We start from the raw sequence: 22609 nt of genomic DNA, 5'->3' as shown, positions 1-22609 counted from the left end.
AGTCCCTTAAACAACATGTAAAAAACGCCCTCATAGAAATGGATGAGAAGTATAACAAAAAGTTTGAAGAAATGAGTAAATACGTAAATGATACCCTGGGAAGCCAAGAAAAAACGATCAAACAGGTAATGGAAACAGTCCAAGAATTGAAAACTGAAATGGAAGCAAGGAAGAAAACACAAACTGAGGACCAGCTGGATATGGCAAATATAGGTCAACGAGCAGAGACTACAGAAACAAGCATAATCAATAGAATACAAGAGATAGAAGAAAGAATCTCAGATTCTGAAGACAACATAGAGAAAATAAACGGACTGATCAAAGAAAACACCAAAACCAACAAATTCTCATCACAAAACATTCAGGAAATATGGGACACAATAAAAAGACCAAACCTAAGAATAATAGGGATAGAAGAAGGAGAAGAGGCACAGCTCAAAGGTCCAGAAAACATTTTTAACAAAATTATGGAAGAAAACTTCCCCAACATAAAGAAAGATATTCCTTTGAATATTCAAGAAGCATACAGAACACCAAACAGACTGGATCAAAAAAAAAACGTCCCCTCGCCATATAATAATCAAAACACAAAATATACAGATTAAAGAAAAAATATTAAGAGCTGCAAAGGAAAAAGGCCAAGTAACTTATAAAGGTAAACCGATCAGACTTACACCTGACTTCTCTATGGAAACCGTGAAAGCCAGAAGGTCCTGGATAGAGGTACTACAGAAACTAAGAGACCATGGATGCAAACCCAAACTACTATACCCAGCCAAGCTATCGTTCACTATCAATGGAGAAAACAAGACATTCCAGGATAAGAACAAATTTAAACAATACGTTGCCACAAATCCAGCCCTACAGAAAGTAATAGAAGGAAAATCACAACCCAAGGAATCCAACATTGCCAACACTGCCTACAATACAGGCATCTAGCGACCCTTCAACAGCACAACTCAAAGAAGGGAGACACACAAACTCTTCTACCAAAAGCAGTAAGAATAACCGGAGTTAACAACCACTGGTCATTAATATCACTTAATATTAATGGTCTCAATTCACCAATAAAAAGGCACAGGCTAAGAGATTGGATACGAAAACAGGATCCAACAGTCTGCTGTTTGCAAGAAACTCATCTCAACCACAAAGACAGGCATCTACTCAGAGTAAAGGGTTGGGAAAAGGTTTTTCAAGCAAATGGTCCTAAGAAAAAAGCAGGTGTGGCCATACTAATTTCTAACAAAACTGACTTCAAACTAAAATCAATCAGAAGAGATCGACAGGGACACTTTATACTCATAACAGGAACGATTCAGCAGGATGAAGTCTCAATCCTGAATATCTATGCCCCTAATATAAAAGCACCCACTTATGTAAAAGAAATATTGCTAAAACTCAAGGCAGACATCAAATCACACACACTAGTAGTAGGAGACTTCAACACACCTCTCTCACCAATGGACAGGTCAATCAGACAGAAAACTAATAGAGAATTAAGAGAATTGTTGGAGGTAATGAATCAAATGGACTTAACAGACATCTATAGAACACTCCACCCAAATAGGAAAGAATACACCTTCTTCTCTGCAGCTCATGGAACCTTCTCGAAAATTGACCACATACTTGGAAACAAAGGAAACCTCCACAGATACAAAAAAAATCAGTGTCCACCTGTGTCTTATCAGATCACCACGGATTAAAGTTAGAAGCCACCAACAAAGCTACCCCCAGAAAGCTGACAAACTCATGGAAACTGAACAGTCAACTACTGAACCACACCTGGGTCAAGGAAGAAATTAAGAAAGAAATTAAAGTCTTCCTTGAATTTAATGAAAACAAAGAGACAACATACTCAAACATATGGGACACGATGAAAGCAGTGCTAAGAGGAAAGTTCATAGCACTAAGTGCCCACTTAAAGAAAACGGAGAAAGCATACATTGGGGACTTAACAGCACACCTGAAAGCTCTAGAAAAAAAAGAAGCAGACGCGCCCAGGAGGAGTAGAAGACTGGAAATAATCAAACTGAGGGCAGAAATCAACAAAATAGAAACACAGAAAACAGTCCAAAGAATCAATGAAACAAAAAGTTGGTTCTTGGAGAAAATCAACAAGATTGACAAACCCCTATCCAAACTAATTAAACGACAGAGAGAGAACACGCAAATAAATAAGATCAGAAATGAAAAGGGGGACATAACCACAGACACAGAGGAAATTCAGAGAATCATTAGATCTTACTACAAAAGCCTGTATGCCACAAAACTGGAAAATGCAAAAGAAATGGACACTTTTTTAGATAAGTACCATATACCAAACCTAAACCAAGACCAGGTGAACGATCTAAATAGACCTGTTAGTCGCGAAGAATTAGAAACAGTTATCAAAAATCTCCCTTCCAAAAAAAGCCCAGGGCCAGATGGTTTCAATGCAGAATTCTACCAGAACTTCCAAGAAGAGCTAATACCTATACTTCTTAATGTATTTCACAATATAGAAACAGAAGAGTCATTGCCAAATTCCTTTTATGAAGCTACAGTTACCCTGATACCAAAACCACACAAAGACCCAACCAAGAAAGAGAATTACAGGCCTATCTCACTCATGAACATCGACGCAAAAATTCTCAATAAAATACTGGCAAACCGAATCCAAGAACACATTAGAAAAGTTATCCATTATGATCAAGTAGGCTTCATTCCAGAGATGCAGGGCTGGTTCAACATACGCAAATCTATCAATGTAATCAACCATATAAATAAACTGAAAGAAAAAAACCATATGATCATTTCATTAGATGCTGAAAAAGCATTCGACAAAATTCAACACTCCTTTATGATAAAGGTCTTGGAGAGATTAGGGATACAAGGGGCATACCTAAATATAATAAAAGCTATTTACAGCAAGCCGACAGCTAACATTAAATTAAATGGAGAAAAACTCAAAGCCATCCCACTAAAATCAGGAACACGACAAGGATGTCCACTCTCTCCATACCTCTTCAATATAGTGCTTGAAGTTCTAGCAATAGCAATAAGACAACATAAGGGGATCAAGTGGATCCATATTGGAAAGGAAGAAGTTAAGCTTTCATTATTTGCAGATGATATGATAGTATACATAACCGACCCCAAAAACTCTACCAAAGAACTCCTACAGCTGATAAACACCTTTGGTAATGTGGCAGGATACAAAATCAACTCCAAAAAATCAGTTGCCTTCCTATACACTAAGGATAAGGAAGCAGAGAGGGAAATCAGAGAAGCATCACCTTTCACGATAGCCACAAATAGCATAAAATACCTTGGGGTAACTCTGACCAAGGAAGTGAAAGATCTATTTGGCAAGAACTTTAAGTCTTTGAAGAAAGAAATTGAAGAGGATACCAGAAAATGGAAGGACCTCCCTTGCTCTTGGATTGGGAGGATCAACATAGTAAAAATGGCAATTCTACCAAAAGCAATCTATAGATTCAACGCAATCCCCATCAAAATCCCATCAAAATTCTTCACAGATCTGGAGAAGACAATAATCAACTTTATATGGAAAAACAAAAAACCCAGGATAGCCAAAACAATCTTATACAATAAAGGATTGCCTGGAGGCATTACCATCCCTGACTTCAAACTCTATTACAGAGCTACAGTACTGAAAACGGCTTGGTACTGGCATAAAAACAGAGAAGTCGACCAATGGAATAGAATAAAAGACCCTGACTTTAGCCCACAAACCTATGAACACCTGATTTTCGATAAAGGAGCTAAAAGTATACAATGGAAAAAAGAGAGCATCTTCAACAAATTGTGCTGGCAAAACTGGAAGTCAATCTGTAGAAGAATGAAAATAGATCCATATATATCACCATGCACAAAACTCAAGTCCAAATGGATTAAAGACCTCAATATCAGTCCAAACACACTGAATCTGATAGAAGAGAAAGTGGGAAGTACTCTACAACACATGGGCACAGGAGAACACTTCCTACGTACAACCCCAGTAGCACAAACACTAAGGACATCATTGAATAAATGGGACCTCCTGAGACTGAGAAGCTTCTGTAAAGCAAAGGACACATTCACTAAGACAGAAAGGCAACCCACTGACTGGGAGAAGATCTTCACCAACCCCGCAACTGACAAAGGTCTGATATCCAAAATATACAAAGAACTCAAGAAATTAGACCGTAAAAGGTTAATCAATCCAATTATAAAATGGGGCACTGAGCTGAACAGAGACTTTTCAACAGAAGAAGTTCAAATGGCCAAAAGTCACTTAAGATCATGCTCAACTTCCTTAGCAATCAGGGAAATGCAAATCAAGACAACATTAAGATACCATCTTACACCGGTCAGAATGGCTAAAATCAAAAACACCAATGATAGCCTCTGCTGGAGAGGTTGTGGAGAAAGGGGCACTCTCATCCATTGCTGGTGGGAATGCAAACTTGTGCAACCACTTTGGAAAGCAGTGTGGCGGTTTCTCAGGAAAGTCGGGTTCAACCTACCTCTTGACCCAGCAATACCACTATTGGGAATATACCCAAGAGATGCCCAAACATACAACAAAAGTATATGCTCAACTATGTTCATAGCAGCATTGTTTGTAATTGCCAGAACCTGGAAACAACCTAGATGTCCTTCAATGGAAGAATGGATGAAGAAAGTATGGAATATATACATATTAGAGTACTACTCAGCAGTAAAAAACAATGACTTCTTGAATTTTGCATACAAATGGACGGAAATTGAAAACACTATCCTGAGTGAGGTAAGCCAGACCCAAAAAGAGGAACATGGGATGTACTCACTCATATTTGGTTTCTAGCCATAAATAAAGGACATTGAGACTATAATTCGTGACTCTAGAGAAGCTAAATTAGAAGGTGAACCCAAAGAAAAACATATAAGCATCCCCCTGAATATTAACCTTCATCAGGCGATGAAAGAAGACAGAGACAGAGACCAACATTGGAGCACTGGACTGAAGTCTCACGATCCAAAGGAGGAGCAGAAGGAGAGTGAGCACGAGCAAGGAACTCAGGACGGCGAGGGGTGCACCCACACACTGAGGCAATGGGGATGATCTATCGGGAACTCACCAAGGCCAGCTGGCCGGGGACTGAAAAAGCATGGGACAAAACCGGTCTCGCTGAACATAATGGACAATGAGGACTACTGAGAACTGAAGAACAATGGCAATGGGTTCTTGATCCTATTGCATGTAATGGCTTTGTGGGAGCCCAGGTAGTTTGGATGCTCACCTTAATAGACCTGGATGGAGGTGGGTGGACCTTGGACCTCCCACAGGGCAGAGAAACCTGCTTACTCTTTGGGCTGAGGAGGAAGGAAGACTTGATTGGGGGAGGGGGAGGGAATGGGAGGTGGTGGCAGGGAAGAGGCAGAAATCTTTAATAATTAAATTAATTAATTAATAAAAAAAATCAGCAAGAAAAAAAAACAATAACAAAAACACCCACAGGAGGTATCACCATCCCTGATTTCAAGTCATATTACAGAACTATAGTAATAAAAACAGCACAATACAAAAACTACAGTAATAAAAACTGGCACAAAAAAACAGATACACTGATTGATAGAATCTAATTGAAGACACAGACACACATTTATACACCTACGGACTCCTGATTTTGATAAGGAGGTTAAAAATACACACTATGCTTCTCAAACTGGACAGCTGGCCATTTCTTGTCACCAAATGAAGCTTCTAATACCAACAGTGAGTTACATCTATTTGAGTTGTTGGCCAAAGGGGTCCCATGGAGTTCCCAAATAACCTAGACTGTTGTCAAGACTAAAGGTTGCTCTCTATAAACTATTGCTGAAGACAACACCGGAACAACTCAGTGTACATAAAGAAATTGTGCTAGTGCCTACATAGAGCCATCATTCCTATGTTCTAATGTCCTGGATACAGGAAGAGACACTGCACACTACCAAAGGAGAAATGTAAACACCAATCTAGCCACAAATTCTTTGAAATACAATGGAGTCCTGCTTACAAGATATGCTAGGGCAATGGTGGGACAATGTTTGTGAGAATGACCAACCAATAACTAATTTGACTTAATGCCCACTCCACAAGATAGAACCCGTACCTGACTCTGCTTGAGAGACCAGGAACTTGAGACTAGATAGCTCAAGAATGTAGGGTAAAACCAAATACTACTTTCTAAAAAAACAAACAACAACACAAACAAAATATAACAAAAATATAGCATCACTGCTAGTGACATTCTACTAAACTCATAGGTCAATGCCATGCTCCACAATCATCAGAGAAGCTTCCTCCTGCAGCTGATGGGAACAAATACAAACACCAAGAGCCAGACACTACGCGGAGTGAGAGACCTTGGAACACTCAGATCCAAAAGGGATGTCTCCATCAAATCCCTCCCCTCGTGACTCCAGAAACCCTGCAAAAGAGGAGGCAGAAAGAGTATAAAAGGCAGAGGGAACAGAGACAGAGTACACCAAGGAAATAAAGTCTTCTAAATCAACGAGATGGACACACATAAAACTCATAGCGACGGAGGCAAAGTGCACAGGGCCTATACAGGTAGCCTGCGCGCCCAACAGTATACGGCTAACAAACAAACAAACAAAAAAAGAACTCAATGGCATCTTTGTGGTTTCTTGTCTCATAATGTCCTGTCAGAGCTTTCCATTATTTTTTAATTTAATTTATATATTTTCTTCTATTCTCACCCTACAGGTTCTTTGTGTATATACTATGGCTTCCAGTTTGTTGTTTCCTGGGATTCCTGTTTGCAGGAATGAGTCTCCTTTTCTTGTGCCTTCTCTTGGTCTCTTTTCTCTTTTTTGTTTTGTCTAATTCCAATGTGTTTGTTTTTGTTTTATCTTATTATACTTTATTATCATTTTTTAGAAGCCTGTTTGTTTTCTAATGAGAGACAGAAAGAGAGGATGCAGATCCAGAGGGAAGGAGAGGTGTCGGCAGGGGAAGACTGTGAGTAGTAGAGAGAGGGAACCATAATCAGGATATATTATGTAAGGAATGATATCTCTTCAATAAAAGGAGAAAAATTATGGATCAAAAAAAAATAAAATATTTTATTACTCCTTAAAAACCAAGGCAAGAAAAGGGATTCTCAGTCTATCAGGTACATTTTCTCCTTTGTGGGATCATCAAGTTATGAATACTTGTGTCTTTGATACTGGGTTACCTAGTAATGGGTACGTGACTCAAAAGGATGTTTCGGCACCAGATTTTAGTGTACTATTCTCCACCTATTAGTTGATTGTAGTAGGAGGCTGCTTGTTTGTTCCTGGCTTCTCAGCCCCAAAGTAATCACACAGAAACCATATCATTGGCTAATAGCTTAAGCGTATTTCTGGCTAACTCATATCTTAAATTAACCCATCTCCATTAATCTGTGTATTGCCATAAGGGTGTGGCTTAATGGGCAAGTTCTGGTGTCTGTCTCCAGAGGGGCTACATGGCTTCTCTTGACTCAGTCTCTTTTCTCCCAGCATTCAGTTTAGTTTTCCCTGCCTACCTCTGTTCTGCCCTGCTATAGGCCCAAAGCAGTTTCCTTATTAATCAATGGAAATTACAGCATACAGAGGGGAATCCCACATCAGTTGATTCTTCACTTACTACATCAACAGCTGCTGAATAACCTAGTGATGTAGATTCACTCCCCTGCCATCAGGAACTCATGAGGGTCTCATGCTCAGAGCAGCTGCAGGCACAGGAAAAGAAGTTGTTTTGCTCAGTTCACTCCAGAAGGCAAAGGTCTGAGGCAGACAAAGAAAGTCAAGGAACCGGGGGTCTGCAGCCCCAGACATCTGTTTATATCAATAGTTCATATTTTCAATTGGTCTATTTGTTTCCTTTGTTCTTATTTTTTTGAGTTCTTTATACTATCTGGATATTAGTCCTCTACCACAGGCAAAATTCTCTTGAAGACTTCCACTTCAATAAATTGATTTTTTTTAGATGAACACAAACTTTTTAGTCTTATGAGGCCCTATTTGTCAATTGTTGGCTTTAATTCCTGGATAAATGGAGAGAATCCTTTCCTACATCTGTATCATGTAGGACACTGCCTATGTTTTCTTCTGGCAGTTTCAATGTTTCACACTGAGATCTTTGGTCAATTTATTTTCTTGTGCAAGGTGATTGAATCATGTCAAAGACTTTTTCTGCATAGAGTGAGATGATCATATGACTTTTGTCTTTAAGACTGTTTATATAACTTATATTTATTGACTTGCATATGATGAACCAACCCTACATTTTCATCATTAACTCTAAGGATTGTTGTGGATATATGCCTATATTCTGCTTGAAAGTATGCCATTGAGTATTTTTATATGTATATTCACCAAAAATATTGGCCTGTAATTTTCTTTCTTTGTTGTGTCTTTACTCAGTTTTGGTATTAGAGTAGTACTGAGTTTTTACAAGGAATTTGGGAGTGTGCCTTCTGTTTATATTTTTACTTTTTAGAATAGTTTAATATGTATGAGTTGTAGATTATCTCCAATGGCTTTGTAGAATTCTGAAGGACCTGGACACTTTCCTTCAGACAGTTTTTTTAAATTATTGTTTTGGTTTTGCTATTTGCTATTTTATTGGTCTGTTATGGGTCCTCTTGGTTTTAGTTGGTGATTTGGATGAATGTAGAAATCCATTCATTTCTTTTGGATTTTATAATTTGGAGGAATATAGGTTTTAAAATTATTCCCTTTCTATAGTTTCTGCTGTAATGTTTTTCTTGTTCGTTTCTGATTCTGCTGATTTGGACTTGAGTCATTTCTTTCTTTCTTCTGGTTAATTGGACCATAAGTCTGTCAATCATCTGTTATCTTTAAAAACAGATTTATGTATTTTATCCATATGAGTGTCTTGCTCACATGTATTTCTGTGTGCCATGTATGTGCCTGGTGCATGCAGAGGTTGTTGGACCCTACAGTCCAAACACTGAGGAGAAGTCACCCCCAGAGACCACCTCTCACACCACAGCTGATGTAAAAGCATGAGGATTTTATTAATTCTGTCATGACAGGGTCCCTCAGCAAGAGACCCCAAATAGCTTGTACAGGTTACTTTTAAAGGAAAAAGCCATAGAAGCAAGGGGTGTCTGGGGGTTGTTCTTTGACTATTGTGATTGGTTTATTCGAAAGGGCTATTACCAATAATTGGCTGGAGAGTGGTTGCCAGATCAGATGAGGTAAGAGGTCACTTTGACCCCATTTCCCAGGGGCTGAGTCAAAACATAGGTGTGTGGGTAATTGTTCAGGAACTGAGTCAACATCTTTTTTTTTTTATTCTTTTTTAATTAATATTTCCACCTGCTCCCCATTTCCCATTTCCCTCCCCTCCTCCCAAATATTGCCCCCTCCCCCCCGCTTCCCTCCCCCTATCCCCACTCCTCTTCTCCACCCCCCACACCATTCCCCCTCCCTTTCGATACTGAAGAGCAGTCCAAATTCTCTGCCCTGCGGGAAGACGAAGGTCTTCTATCTACGTCCAGGAAGGTGAGCGTCTAAACAGGCTAAGCTCCCACAAAGCCAGTTCATGTATTAGGAACGAAACCTAGTGCCATTATCCTTGGCTTCTCATCAGCCTTCATTGTCCGCCATGCTCAGAGAGTCCAGTTTCAACCAAAGGTTATCTTGTCCCAATTTCTGGAGAACATTCACAAAGACTTAGGGAAATGGAAAGTTCCCAACATTTCAGTAGCTGTTAGGTCCTTGGTTCCTAGGGGGAAGGGGGAGCATTATTGCTGAGATTAAGAGGGCTCAGAATTGTCAGAAATGGCTTTAGAGTTGTCTTAAAGTTTTACAAGGTCAAAAGAAGTGTATTAGATCTCCTGAAATTGGAGTTTTGTATGGTTATGAGCCACCATGTGGGTGATGGTAATAAAACCTGAGTCCTCTGTAAAAGCAACAATCTCTTAACTGCTGAGCCATCTTTCCAGGCCCTTGTCCATCCTTTCAAACAACCTGCTCTTAGGTTCATCTTAATACTGTTTTCTTTGATTCTATTTCTTTCATTTCTGTTCTGATTTTTATTGTTTCTTCCTGTCTGCTGGATTAGTGTTGGGTTTGTTCTTATTTTTCCAAATTCTTGAATTGTATAACTAAGTCATTTATTTGTGCTGTTTCTGATATGTTTCTGATATTTAAATATAGGCTCTTAGAGCCAAAAATGCCTCGTGTAGGATTTCTTTTAATGTGTCCCAGATGTTTTATCAATTTCACTTAATTCCAAGAAATTTGAATTCCTTTGTTGATTTCTTATTTGACCTACTCATCATTCATAAATGTATTATTTAATCTTTACAAATATGTGTAGTTTCTAGAGTTTCATCTGTTGTTGATTTTAAGCTTTGCATGAAAAGAAAGGCTATGTGGGATCATTTTTTTCTGAATTTGTTAAGTTTTTGTTGTTTCCCAGGATATTATCTGTTTTAGAAATTCTTCCATGAGTTGCTGAGTAGAATATATTTTCATACTCTGTAGTTTCTTTTGATACATGATGTCATTTATTCCTGATGTTTCCTTTTCCAAGATAACCTAAGTATTGAAGAAAATGGGGTATTAAAATCACCTGTTATGTTAGTTTAATTGTGAAGGCCCCCATAATCTCATAGGGAGTAGCACTATTAGGAGGTGGTGGCCTTGAAGTTAGTGTGTCACTGTGGGGGCAGCCTTTGAGGTTTTCTATGCTCAGAATGCCACCTGGTGGGTCAGTTGACTTCCTGATGCCTTCTGGTCAAGATGTATCATTACCATCTGCCTTTACACTGCCATGCTTCCTGTCATGATAATGGACTGAACCTCTGAAACTGTAAATGAGCTACCCCAATTAAATGTTTTCTTTATAAGAGTGCTGTGGTCATGGTGTCTTTTCACAGCAATAAAAATTCAAGCTAAGACACCTACTGTAACTGAGTTGGATTTTATCTGTATATTTAAGTCTCATAGTATGCTTTTTATGATATTGGGTGTTTGATGCATACATGTTTAGAATTGCAATGTCTTCTTGATCAATTGTTTCCTTGATTATAATAATGTGTCCTTTATTTCTTCTGATTAGTTTAATTTGAAGTTTATTTTATCAGATGCTAGGATATCTACAAATACTGGTTTCCAGATCACATACTTTCATTGTCAATTTAAAGTGGAGCCTATCATTAAAACTAAGAGTAGTTTCTTATAGACAAACAGAAAGAAGGGTTTTGTTTCTGTTGTTAGGTTACTCTATGTCTTTTGATGGGTGAATTAAGTTTATTAACATTCAAAGTTATTGAAGGGCATGTGATGATTGCATTATTGTTTGATCCCTCTTCCTCTTTGTAGGTATTGTAGCTTCATTTCCTTGCTTTGTGTAGTGTCTTGGCTATGCTTTTCCCTCTCTTCAGTCTGAAGTGTTGCTTCTAATATTCTCTGTAGGGCTGGTTTGATGTACATGCATTCTTTTGAGCTGTTTGTATCATGGAAAGGTCTTCTTTCTCCTTCAACTCTGGTAGATAGTTTTGCTGGATATAATAGTCTAGGTTGGCATCTATGGTTTCTTAGAACTTAGAATACATTCAAAGCTCTTCAGGATTTTAAAATGATAATGGATAAATCATCTGTTATTCTGATAGATTTCCTTTTTATGTGGCTAGTGTTTTTTCTGTAGCATCTTTCATTATATCCCCTTGGTTTTGTATATTTAGTGTTTCAATTATAATATGCAATGAGGAATTTTTTTCAATTGTGTCTATTTGGTATTCTGTATGCTTCTTGTATTTTATGGGTGTTTTTTTTCCTTTATTTGGGAAAATTTTCTTCTATGATCTTGTTGACAATCTGGTCTGTGGTGTGACCTGGGATTCTTCTCTTTCTTCCGTGCCTATAATTCAAAGCTTTGGTCTTTTTGTGGTGTCACACAGTTCTTGTGTGTTCCTCTTATATGGTTTTCTTTTTAAAAAATTGTCATATTCTTTGCTTGAGTTGTCCAATTCCTCCGCTTTACTTCTCAGTCATGATATTTTATCACCTGCTTATCTAGTCCATCTCTAGGGCTTTCCCCCAAGGATTTTAAATTGAATTGGTTTGTTAAGTTTTTCAATTCCATCTTAATTTCAGTTTGAACCCCCTTCAATATTTCTATTTCTTTAGTGAGTTCAATTTTTAAATCCTGCATTGTCTTCATCATCTCATTCAGTGGTATATACAAGGTTTCTTTGAAGGCGTAAGTCACAAACAATCCCACACCAGTTTGGAATTATGATTAATAGAATGGTTATTTATTTAAAGGGGAAAAACTTACAGATCACTGTCCCAGACAACAGCCCTCTGCACTATCAGGAAAGGAGTCTAGGAGCCAAAAGCGGAGCCAGAAGCAAGAGAGCAAGCAGAGGGCGGTCACTGTTTTTTTAAAGAGAGAGAGATTATGCCCCAATGGGCTGGTATCTCAGCACTAATGGCTGAAGGAGTGGAAGGAGCTCCCGCAGCATTTCTTGAGTATCACTCAGACATTTATTGTTAATTCTCTCTAACACACTTGTTTTTGTGTGTCTTCTATAAAGCCCTTGAATTCTTGGGTTTATGATTGTTCTTTGAAACTCTGTGTCTTGGATTTCATCTAGGTCATTCTCATTAGAGAACATTCCTATAGAGCTAGGTTTGAGGTGGGACATACTGTCTTGTTCTATTATGTGTTTTGTGTATGTTTTTGTGATGTGACCTAGACATGTGAACTTTCACTGGATATGTGTCTGGGGTAAACATCTAGCTTAGCTCAACAGGAGCCACATGACTGGAGCATATAACTACGATAGGAGCTGTTAAATTTGGTCTAGGTCTGCCAGTGTGGAGATGGGATATGGTAGTTTAAGGTCAAGGGAGGTCACCTGGTAGCACTGGTGTGTGAGCTGAGATTTTGGAACCAGAGTCAGGCCTGAGATTGTGGAGATGGTGGGGGCAGGCTTGGTTCTGAGGGGACGAACCAGGCAAAGCAGTACATGGTTTGTGTGTTCAGAGACAGATCTGGGAGCACGAATATGGTGTGGGCAGGCTTCATTTTAGGGGACCCACAGGTCCAAGCCAGTGCAGAAACTGTGTATCTGGAGTTTGTGAGTTTGAGCTGTGCCTATGAGTTTAGGGTAAAATATGAACTTTGAATTATGACTTTGAAGGCCAATCATGAACCTAAAGGAATTTCATAAAATTTTATTTGTGGTTATATAAAGATTTAGTTCAGCTGGAAGAAAAGATCTAGGTAAGGTGCCCCCTTTCTGTTATCACTGAACTCAGGTGACTAAAGCAGATATGAGTGAAAGTCTAAACTGACGTCACAGTGAGATTTGATTTCAAAACAAACAATAATCAATCATAATCTTTTCAGAGGTATTCCTTCTGAAGATAAGACAAATATATTATATCCTGAAAATTGGGGCTAAATGCATGAAAAGTTAAAAACTGAGCCATAGACTTTAAAATAGATTATCAACTAGAAGATAACTGTAATTGAAAACACAATTCTACCAGGAAGTGCAGTCTCTAATTGGTTTAAATTATTTTCATTAATAACTCAAAGCAGGTAAACAGCTCATATTCTACACTCCTGAATCTGAAGAAACTCCTATGAACGAGTATTAAGTATGACCCCCTTCCAACCAACTTATATACATTTTTCTTAGTAACAGGTTCATCATAGAAATCAGTAACAAATAAATGAATAATAAAAAATAAAATAAAGGGCATGGGAGGTGGTAACCATTTTGATATTTTAGAGAATGAACTGAGATCCCAACCAATGTATTTCACTTTTGCATTGCAATAAGGCATCCATATACAGTTGAGCGCAGTTACAAGAGGAGAAACGGAGATGATGTATACTGTGACATATATTTTACAAGACAGAGGATCGTGTTTCCTTCAGTAGTCATGGAGGGAACATGGGCAAAGCATTGGTTACCTTCACTAATATTTTTAAAGCTTCAATTCAAATAAAATCACTAATTGTTTTAGTAATTTTACCGTCATTGGTAAATAGTTATTATTTCCGCTAAAATAATACTAATTTGTGGAAGACAGCACAATTTAAATGGTATAGTTCAATATATTTCAGGAATTTCAAACACACAGTTCCTACCACTTGAATGAAAAAGTTCAATAGATTTTGCAATCAAAATCTATTGCCATGCTGGGTTGTGAAGGCGTGGGTTGTGAAGGCGCACGCCTTCAATCCCAGCACTCAGGAGGCAGAGGCAGGTGGATTTCTGTGAGTTTAAGGCCAGGATGGTCTACAGAGCGAGTTCCAGGACAGCCAGGGTTACACAGGAAAACCATGCCTTGAAAAACAAACAAAAATCTATTGCCAGGAATATATGGAATAAAAAGAGTGGATTAGGCACATACGCTGCATTGAAATGTCTCCACGAGCCAGCAAACAGCTGTATTTTATGGAGATATTTACAAGGAAGGCATGTGAAATTTGTCATTCTGATCTGCTAAGGCTTGCGCACTTGTTAAATTAGAGAAATTTTTTTTTTATTATTTCCACCCAAAAGCACATGATGTTTTCTTACCTTGACATTTTTATTCTGCACACAGCCTCCCTCAGAGCCCGGTGGACCTGCTTGTTGCGCAGGGTGTAGATGACAGGGTTCAGAAGCGGGGTCAGCACTGTGTTCACAAGAGCAGCCGCCCTGTTGGATTCCAGCTGACTTGTTTGCTTCGGTTTCACATATATAAACACGCAGCTGCCGTACATGAGAGAGAGGACGATGAGGTGGGATGAGCAGGTGGAGAAAGCTTTCTGTCGCTCTCTGGCTGAGGGGAGACGCACAATTGTGACTACTATGCTGCTGTATGCAATGATGGTGACAATGAGGGATGAGAGAAGGATAAGCAAAGCAAGGCCAAAGGTCAGAGTTTCTGCAGATCTGGTGTCTGAGCAGGAGAGGTGGATCAGAGGGCCAAGGTCACAGAAGAAGTGTGGGATGACATGGGGGCCACAGAAGGATAACCGGGACACCTTCACTACGACCCAAGTGATAAAGGCAAAGGTCACAGCAAGGCAGGCTGTGATTAGGAGGGTGCAGGTCCTCGGGTTCATGATGGTGGGATAATGCAGAGGCTTGCAGATAGCCACACACCTGTCCACTGACATCACGGCTATGAGAAGGAAGCCAAAGGCCCCAATGAATACAAAGACAAAGGCTTGTACGAAACAGGCAACAAAGGAAATTGTTTGCTTCCCTAAAAGAAATATGGCCAACAATTTAGGAATGACAGCACTGGTAAAGCAACACTCAAAGAAGGAGAAAATGCCGAGGAAAAAGTACATGGGGGTTTTCAGATGGGTACTGGTGCAGACGACGGAGACAATGACTACATTGCCTGTGATGGAGGCCAGGTATGCCAGCAGGTGCACCGAGAAGAGCAGCCTCCCCAGGCGCTGGACAGCAGGAAATCCCTCCAGGGTAAACTCCTGGACAGTTGTCCCATTCCCCATTTCCACTGTCTTCACTTGTGATGAAGAGATTGCAGAGAGCAGAGATGTTCTCACAATGCACACATCCAGGTCACTCAGCAGCCTGTTCAAAGTGTGGTGGTGATCAAATATGATGAAACATGTTGTTCTCTTTGCTTTTGACCTACACCTGTGTGTTTATGTCATAAACCTAAGTATAACTATACTATCATAATTATTGACATATTGCTCTTTGATTCAGCCATCTTTACTGTCACCTTTATAACCATCACCACCACCACTTATGTTGCTATCCTGGCCACCTGGAGTCAGTATTTCTCTCTGTCCCCACAACATCATGAGTATTAGATTCTTGCCACTCTGCCTCACCAGGAGAGATCAAAAGTGTCAGAATCTCAGAGAGGTTGGATCATATAACAGAGATATCAAAGACTGAATTCATATTGCTTTCCAAAATTCCTGCTGATTCTCAATACTATGACCAAGTATTTTTAATGTATTAAATTTGCATTTATTTATTGTTAGCATAACTCACATTTGTGGAGGTAAGAGGACAATTTGCAGAAGTCGGTTTCTTCTTGCACCTTATTGGTCCTGGAGATCAAATTCATTCCATCAGGCTTGGTGGCAAATACCGGAACTTATGAAGGCAATATTCTTTATTGGAAACCTTTATATCTGACCTTGCTACTTCATACCTTTCTCTTTTGTGATCCCACATAACTAAGTGTAAAATTATTTGTGTTCACTTATACCAAGAACGGAAATGTCCAAAAACACAGGACTTTGATGATTTCCCCATAAAAATGTCCAACTGACAGTCTTTCCAATGTATGTGACAGATACACTCTACTGACTCCACTTTCTCATCCTTCAGGTAATAGTAATGGTGTATGGTGGACCTAAGGACAGTATGATCCTTACACTAAATCTATTCCAGCACAACCATATAACAGAAGGACACTGAGATGACCAGGCACTAGGGACATCACTGTTACAGTGTAAATCAAAGTCTTAACATTGTTCTTCTGGGCTCCACCCTAGCACATAAGATGCTGCTGGTGGTAGTCTATCAAAGCATTAGCCTTCACTCATAGCAGTGGTCCCAATTTTATCATCCTCTCCTCCATCTCATCTGAGAGCCGAGTTCCTGGAAGCAGGGTGTAATTTGTGTCTGTTCCACACTGTCATGGCCAAGACCTGAATGTACTGTTTACCTTGCCCTTCTTCATGCTTCAGGACCTGAGGAGCAACCTAAAGAATATTCTGGCACACTGCTCACCTCTTGGGTGTGCAACTGACCTTTCTGCTGCATAGCTTTCCCCTTTGTAGTCCCACATCTCTAAGCGCAGAATCATTTGTGTTTGGTTACACCAAGAACAAAAATCTCCAAAAACACAGGTCCAATATGTCTTTGATGACTTCCCCACAAGGATTTGGTCACTAGTATGAGGTCCCCAGCCAGGGATCCAGGTGCTCTCAGAGCTTGTTATGAGTGGAAGGAATAAGAAAGACATGTTAGGCACAGTTGGGCTCCCTAGAGACATCTAATTGGTCACTTTTGAGAACAAGAGTTATTGGTGGAACCTTGTTTCCTGTCTGGGGTAACAGGCAGTGTATACTGTCCTCTGCTGAGACTTTTCTCTCTAATTCCCTATGGATTTCTCAGATCTCAACTTGCAAAGTTTCTAGTTATTTGAGGTCAAAGTCCAGACTTACATTTTCTTTGTGTGATGTGTATACTGCGACCAGAGCAAGGTACCAAGTACAAACATGTGATCATAAGGAACTGGTCCCTGCATTTTGTTTTTGTCAGACTTATGGAGACGATACAGAAGGGAGATGTGCAAAAGAGAATGGATTTCACCTTCATCTGTTCACCTATGCATGTGATAATTACATTTTAATTATATTTTATCCTGATAAACAAACAATTAGAGTGGAAATTAGCATATATAAGGTTAATATACATGCATATATGGGCACCAGTCACTGCTGATTTTTTTTAATCAGAATATTTTCTTTGCTAGCCCAGCCTCCTTGAAGAGGGAAATGCAATCCCTGCTTCTCCACAAGGATAAAGGGAAGATCATATATCTCCTAGCACCTAAAACCTACCTGATCCTTTGCTGTGTGTGTGTGTGTGTGTGTGTGTGTGTGTTACAAGGAGTGGGCCCCTTGTTTGCCTCAGCTGCTCGGCTAGCTTACACTTGAAATAACCACACAGAAACTGTATTAATTAAAACACAGAGAGTCTGGATTATCTATATTATTGTGTTTTTCTTTATTCATTAACCAATGAAAGCAACACATGAACAGAAGAGCCTCCTACACCATGTGTGTGTGTATTTGATGCATAATAATTGTATACATTTACAGAGTACAATGTGACATTTTAGGATGTCCACTCAGTATTCCCATGGTCAGGTCAGAGTAGTTGACACATATTTTACTTTGTTTTCTTGTGCCCAAATCATTTTAAATCTTGTTGACTGTTTTGTAATCCTCAATGAATTATTTTCAACCATAGTTACCCTTCTGTATAAATAAGAAATTATTCTTTCCGTCCGACTGATGGAGGAAGGTCATTGGTTAAAAAATAAAGAAACTGCTTGGTCCTCATAGGTTAGAACATAGATGGGTGGAGTAAACAGAACAGAATGCTGGGAGGAAGAGGAAGTGAGCTCAGACGCCATGCTCCCCTCTCCCAGGCAGTGGGATTAAAGGCGTGTGCTACCACACCTTGAAGTCTCAGAGGTCAATCTCCCTCTGCCTCCCAAGTGTTGGGATTAAAGGTGTGTACTACTACACCCAACTACTTCCTTATTTTTGTTTTTTTACTTTTAAGAACTTTATCTTTCAGCCTGCATATATTTTTAAACACACTGTAAATCATTTAAAGTTTTCTTTGTCTTTGAATCTCTCTTTACTGTATATCTCTCTTTTCCTGACCACATGAGTCTTTAATTTACCAAGCAATATCAGTAGGACGAAAGCCGTGGCTTTGACGGCTGGATCCAGCCATTCCTTAGCTTTCCAGTCTCACGGCGGAGATACCGGCTGTAGCCATGTTTATCACCACAACTCTGTGGCGTTTCAAGGTTCTTGCCAGCAAACAAACTGCAGCATTACGTCCACAGACAAAAATCAAGTCCTCTCTCTGTAGTCGGCCCTCCTGCCTCAAACAGTCAGAGTTTGCCCTGGCAGGACGGCCCAGAAAGCCAGCATTTTAAATAAAACAGCACAACTTTTTTCCTGCTATGGCTGAAAACAAACAAGCATGCCGTCAGCTTTTCATCAACACCGTTCAAGTGTTCACGGCAGGACCTCTCAAATGAGCTGCAAGGTTTCACAGCTGAAGCTGAGTCAGGAAGCCTCTCTTAGATGAGAGCACTTGCTTGCCTCTAGCAAGCAGAGCAGACCCAAGAAATTGCTGCTACCAAGAAAACATGCTTTACTCTATTCTTTCCCAAGCTTTCTGTGGATTCAGTTGTCCACATGTTGGGGGCCAAATGAAGGCGCAAATCATAAACAATCCCACACCAGTTTGGAATTGTGATTAATAGGGTGGTATTTATTTAAAGGGGAATAAACTTACAGATCACCGTCCCAGATCACCGTCCCAGACAACAGCCCTCTGCGCACGCAATTAGGAAGAAGTCTAGTCGCCGGAACCGGAGCAGGAAGTAAAGAGAGAGAGGAGGGAAGTAGCCGCTTTTTTTTTTAAAGGAAAAGATACCACGCCCCAATGGACTGGTACCTCGGCGGCTATTGGCTGGAGGTGCGGAAGGACCTCCCACAATATCCGACTGCTCTTTTTTTTTTTTTTTTTTTTTTTTTTGGTTTTTCGAGACAGGGTTTCTCTGTGGTTTTGGAGCCTGTCCTGGAACTAGCTCTTGTAGACCAGGCTGGTCTCGAACTCACAGAGATCCGCCTGCCTCTGCCTCCCGAGTGCTGGGATTAAAGGCGTGCGCCACCACCGCCCGGCCCGACTGCTCTTTTATTCTCATTAAGTACCTTTGACCTGCCCTACCCTTCTGTCTGTTGTGCTGCTGTCTGTTACTTGGTTCCTTAAGTCTGTGAAAGCAATGTAACGAGTGCTTCCACATACTAGTAAGACATGGTTTCTCATCTCTTGGTGCCTGTCTTATTTCACTTAACATAATATACAGATTTATTCAAGCCACTGAACATTTCATAATTTCACCTTAGTAGCTGACTAATTTATCACCAAATGCATCTGTAATGAGTGAATCCCCTTGTAATTAATTGATGTAGGTAGATATTGCTGAAAGACACATGAGCCACAGAAGGGAGAAGCTGCTACTCAGCAACCTTTGGTCTGTGGGCTGTTTTTCTTGGCTACCTCAGGTTTGCTGCTGGGAACTGGTCTCTCTCTCTATTCCTGCAGCTTGTGGCTCTATGGTAAAATCCAAGGACCACACATTTTCATTACAAGATGTAGAGAAGCTGGAACTAGAAGCATCCTTCCTGCTAGCTAGTTTCTGTAGTTCCAGAAGATGCTATACCTACAATTGGGAAGAAAGGGCATCTACAGTCTTAATGAACTATGAACCCAATGAACTGAAATGCCACCTTACCATGAAAGAAGTGCCCACTGGTGGCATGACTGTTATGGGAGAGCCAACAGTTACTGATTGATTATGAGGCCCGCTCCACAGGAGAGAATTTATACCTGGTACTGTTAACCCAGTTAAAAATATCCATGACTAATGCAGAAGGTCTTATGACCTGGGGAGGAACTTGCTGTTGTTGTGTAGCTAAATTAACATAGCCCCCAAATGCTTTCTAAATACTTACATTCAGATGCACAGACAAACACTACACTCTGTCTTAACCAGCGCTTTGTTTCTTCTTTTCTTTCTTTCTTTCTTTTTTTTTTTTTGGTTTTTTTATTTGTATTTTTTTTTCTTAAAAATTTCCACCTCCTCCCCTCCTCCTATTTCCCTCCCCCTCCCCCTCCCCCTCTCCCCATTCCCTTCCCCTTCCCTTTCTAGTCCAAAGAGCAGTCAGGGTTCCCTGCCCTGTGGGAAGTCCAAAGTCCTCCCCCTTCCATCCAGGTCTAGGAAGGTGAGAATCCAAACAGAATACACTCCCACAAAGCCAGTACCTGTAGTAGGATCAAAACCCAATGACATTGTCCTTGGCTTCTCATTCAGCCCTCCTTGTCCGACACGTTCAGAGAGTCCAGTTTGATCACAAGCTCCATCAGTCCCAGTCCAGCTTGCTTTGGTGAGCTTCCATTAGATCAGCCCCACCATCTCAGTGGGTGGGCGCACCCCTTGCGGTCCTGACTTCCTTGCTCATGTTCTTCCTCCTTCTGCTCTTTATCTGGAACTTGGGAGCTCAGTCCAGTGCTCCAATGTGGATCTCTGTCTCTATCTCCATCCATCGCCAGATGAAGGTTCTATGGTGATATGCAAGGTATTCATCAGTGTGGCTATGGGATAAGGCCAGTTCAGGCACCCTCTCCTCTACTGGACAAGGACCTAGCTAGGGACATCCCCTTGGACACCTGGGAACCCCTCTAGAGTCAAGTCTCTTGCCAACCCTAAAATGGATCCCTTAAATAAGATATCTTCTTCCCTGCTCCCATATCCACCCTTCCTCCATCTCAACCATCGCATTCCCCCAAGCTCTCCCCAATCCTCCCCTTCTCCCTTCTCTCGCCCCCTCTCCCCTTTCCCTCACCCCCACCTCTGTACTCCCAACTTTTGCCCTGCAATCTTGTCTACTTCCAATATTCAGGAGGCTAAATATATGTTTTTCTTTGGGTTCACTTTCTTATTTAGCTTCTCTAGGATCACGAATTATAGGCTCAAAGTCCTTTGCTTACGGCTAGAATCCACTTATGAGTGAGTACATGCCATATCCATCTTTTTGGGTCTGGGTTATCTCACTCAGTAAAGTGTTTTCTATTTCCATCTATTTGTATGCAAAATTCAAGATGTCATTGTTTATTACCACTGAGCAGAACTCTATAGTGTATATGTGTCACACCTTCTTTATCCATTCTTCTATTGAGGGACACATAGGTTGTTTCCAGGTTCTGGCTATTACAAATAGTGCTGCTATGAACATAGATGAACAAATGCTTTTGTAGTATGATTGGGCATCTCTTGAGTATATTCCCAAGAGTGGAATTGCTAGATCCTGAGGTAGGTTGACTCCCAGTTTCCTGAGAAACTGCCACACTGATATCCAAAGTGGTTGCACAAGTTTGCATTCCCACCAGCAATGGATGAGTGTTCTCCTTACTCCACATCCTCTCCAGAAGAGGTTATCTATTATCCAATGTCTCTCTGCAGCTGTTGTTCCTTTCTCATTAGCATTAAGAAAATGCAAGATTAATAAAGCATTATGTTATGCAATCTATTTCTGGATGTATTTTTCATCCCTTTCTGTTTGTTTAACATATCCTTTATAGTTTGATTCAATCTTTCTATAACTGTCTGACGTATAGGATTGTGTGGTATTCCTGCAATATGCTTTATATTATAATAAATCAAAAAATTGTTTCATTTTCTTAGAGACATATGCTGGACCATTGTCTTTATTTGTACAGGTATACCCATGATGGCCATAACTTCTAATAAATGTGTGAAAACCCAATCAGCCTTTTCCAAACTCAAAGCAGTTGCCATTGGAAACCTGAATAGGTATCAGTGGTGTGGTGTACATATTTTAATTTTCCAATCTCTAGAAAGTGGAACACATTCATCTGCCAGGTTTTATTCCTTTGAATACTCTTTGGGTTACTTACTGCAGGTAGTGGTGTTTGGTTATAAAAAGAATAACTAGGACCTCTCTTTATAATCTCCTTAGCTTGTTGCCATGTAATAGAAAAGTTCTTTTTTAACTCTTTGCTATTGACATGATGTTTTTAATGAAATTCTGAGGTCTTCAGAACATATGCAATCAATAATATATCAATTTCTGCATTACCTTGTCTAGAGGACCTGGCAGAACCATATGGGATGAGATGTATGTTATGTATATGGTACAAACGTATTTTACCTTGGATCTGAATAAATAATGATGTCAATTCTGTATCATCTGTTATAAATTCAGTGATTTCAATATGCAAAACAACTCTTTCTGCAT

General features: G+C 39.9%; 2 protein-coding genes across 2 annotated transcripts in view; both read right to left on the bottom strand.

Moving 5' to 3' along the window:
- Positions 1 to 14572: 14572 nt before the first annotated feature.
- LOC130886563 (olfactory receptor 6M1-like) lies at positions 14573 to 15505 on the bottom strand. Its single transcript, XM_057788482.1, has one exon. It carries the CDS (start codon positions 15503 to 15505, stop codon positions 14573 to 14575), a length of 933 nt encoding a protein of 310 aa, XP_057644465.1.
- Positions 15506 to 20724: 5219 nt separating this feature from the next.
- Positions 20725 to 22609, bottom strand: part of Znf22 (zinc finger protein 22) — a 28134-nt gene continuing 26249 nt past the window's right edge. Inside the window, exon 3 of the mRNA XM_057776114.1 lies at positions 20725 to 20912. Coding sequence (XP_057632097.1) covers positions 20754 to 20912 — 159 coding nt within the window. The 3' untranslated portion in view covers positions 20725 to 20753. The remainder of the gene's footprint in view (positions 20913 to 22609) is intronic.

Source organism: Chionomys nivalis, chromosome 1 (genome assembly GCF_950005125.1).
Source record: "Chionomys nivalis chromosome 1, mChiNiv1.1, whole genome shotgun sequence".
NCBI lineage: Eukaryota > Metazoa > Chordata > Mammalia > Rodentia > Cricetidae > Chionomys > Chionomys nivalis.
The sequence above is the reverse complement of the archived record's forward strand: the minus strand, read 5'-3'. Positions and strand labels throughout refer to the sequence as shown.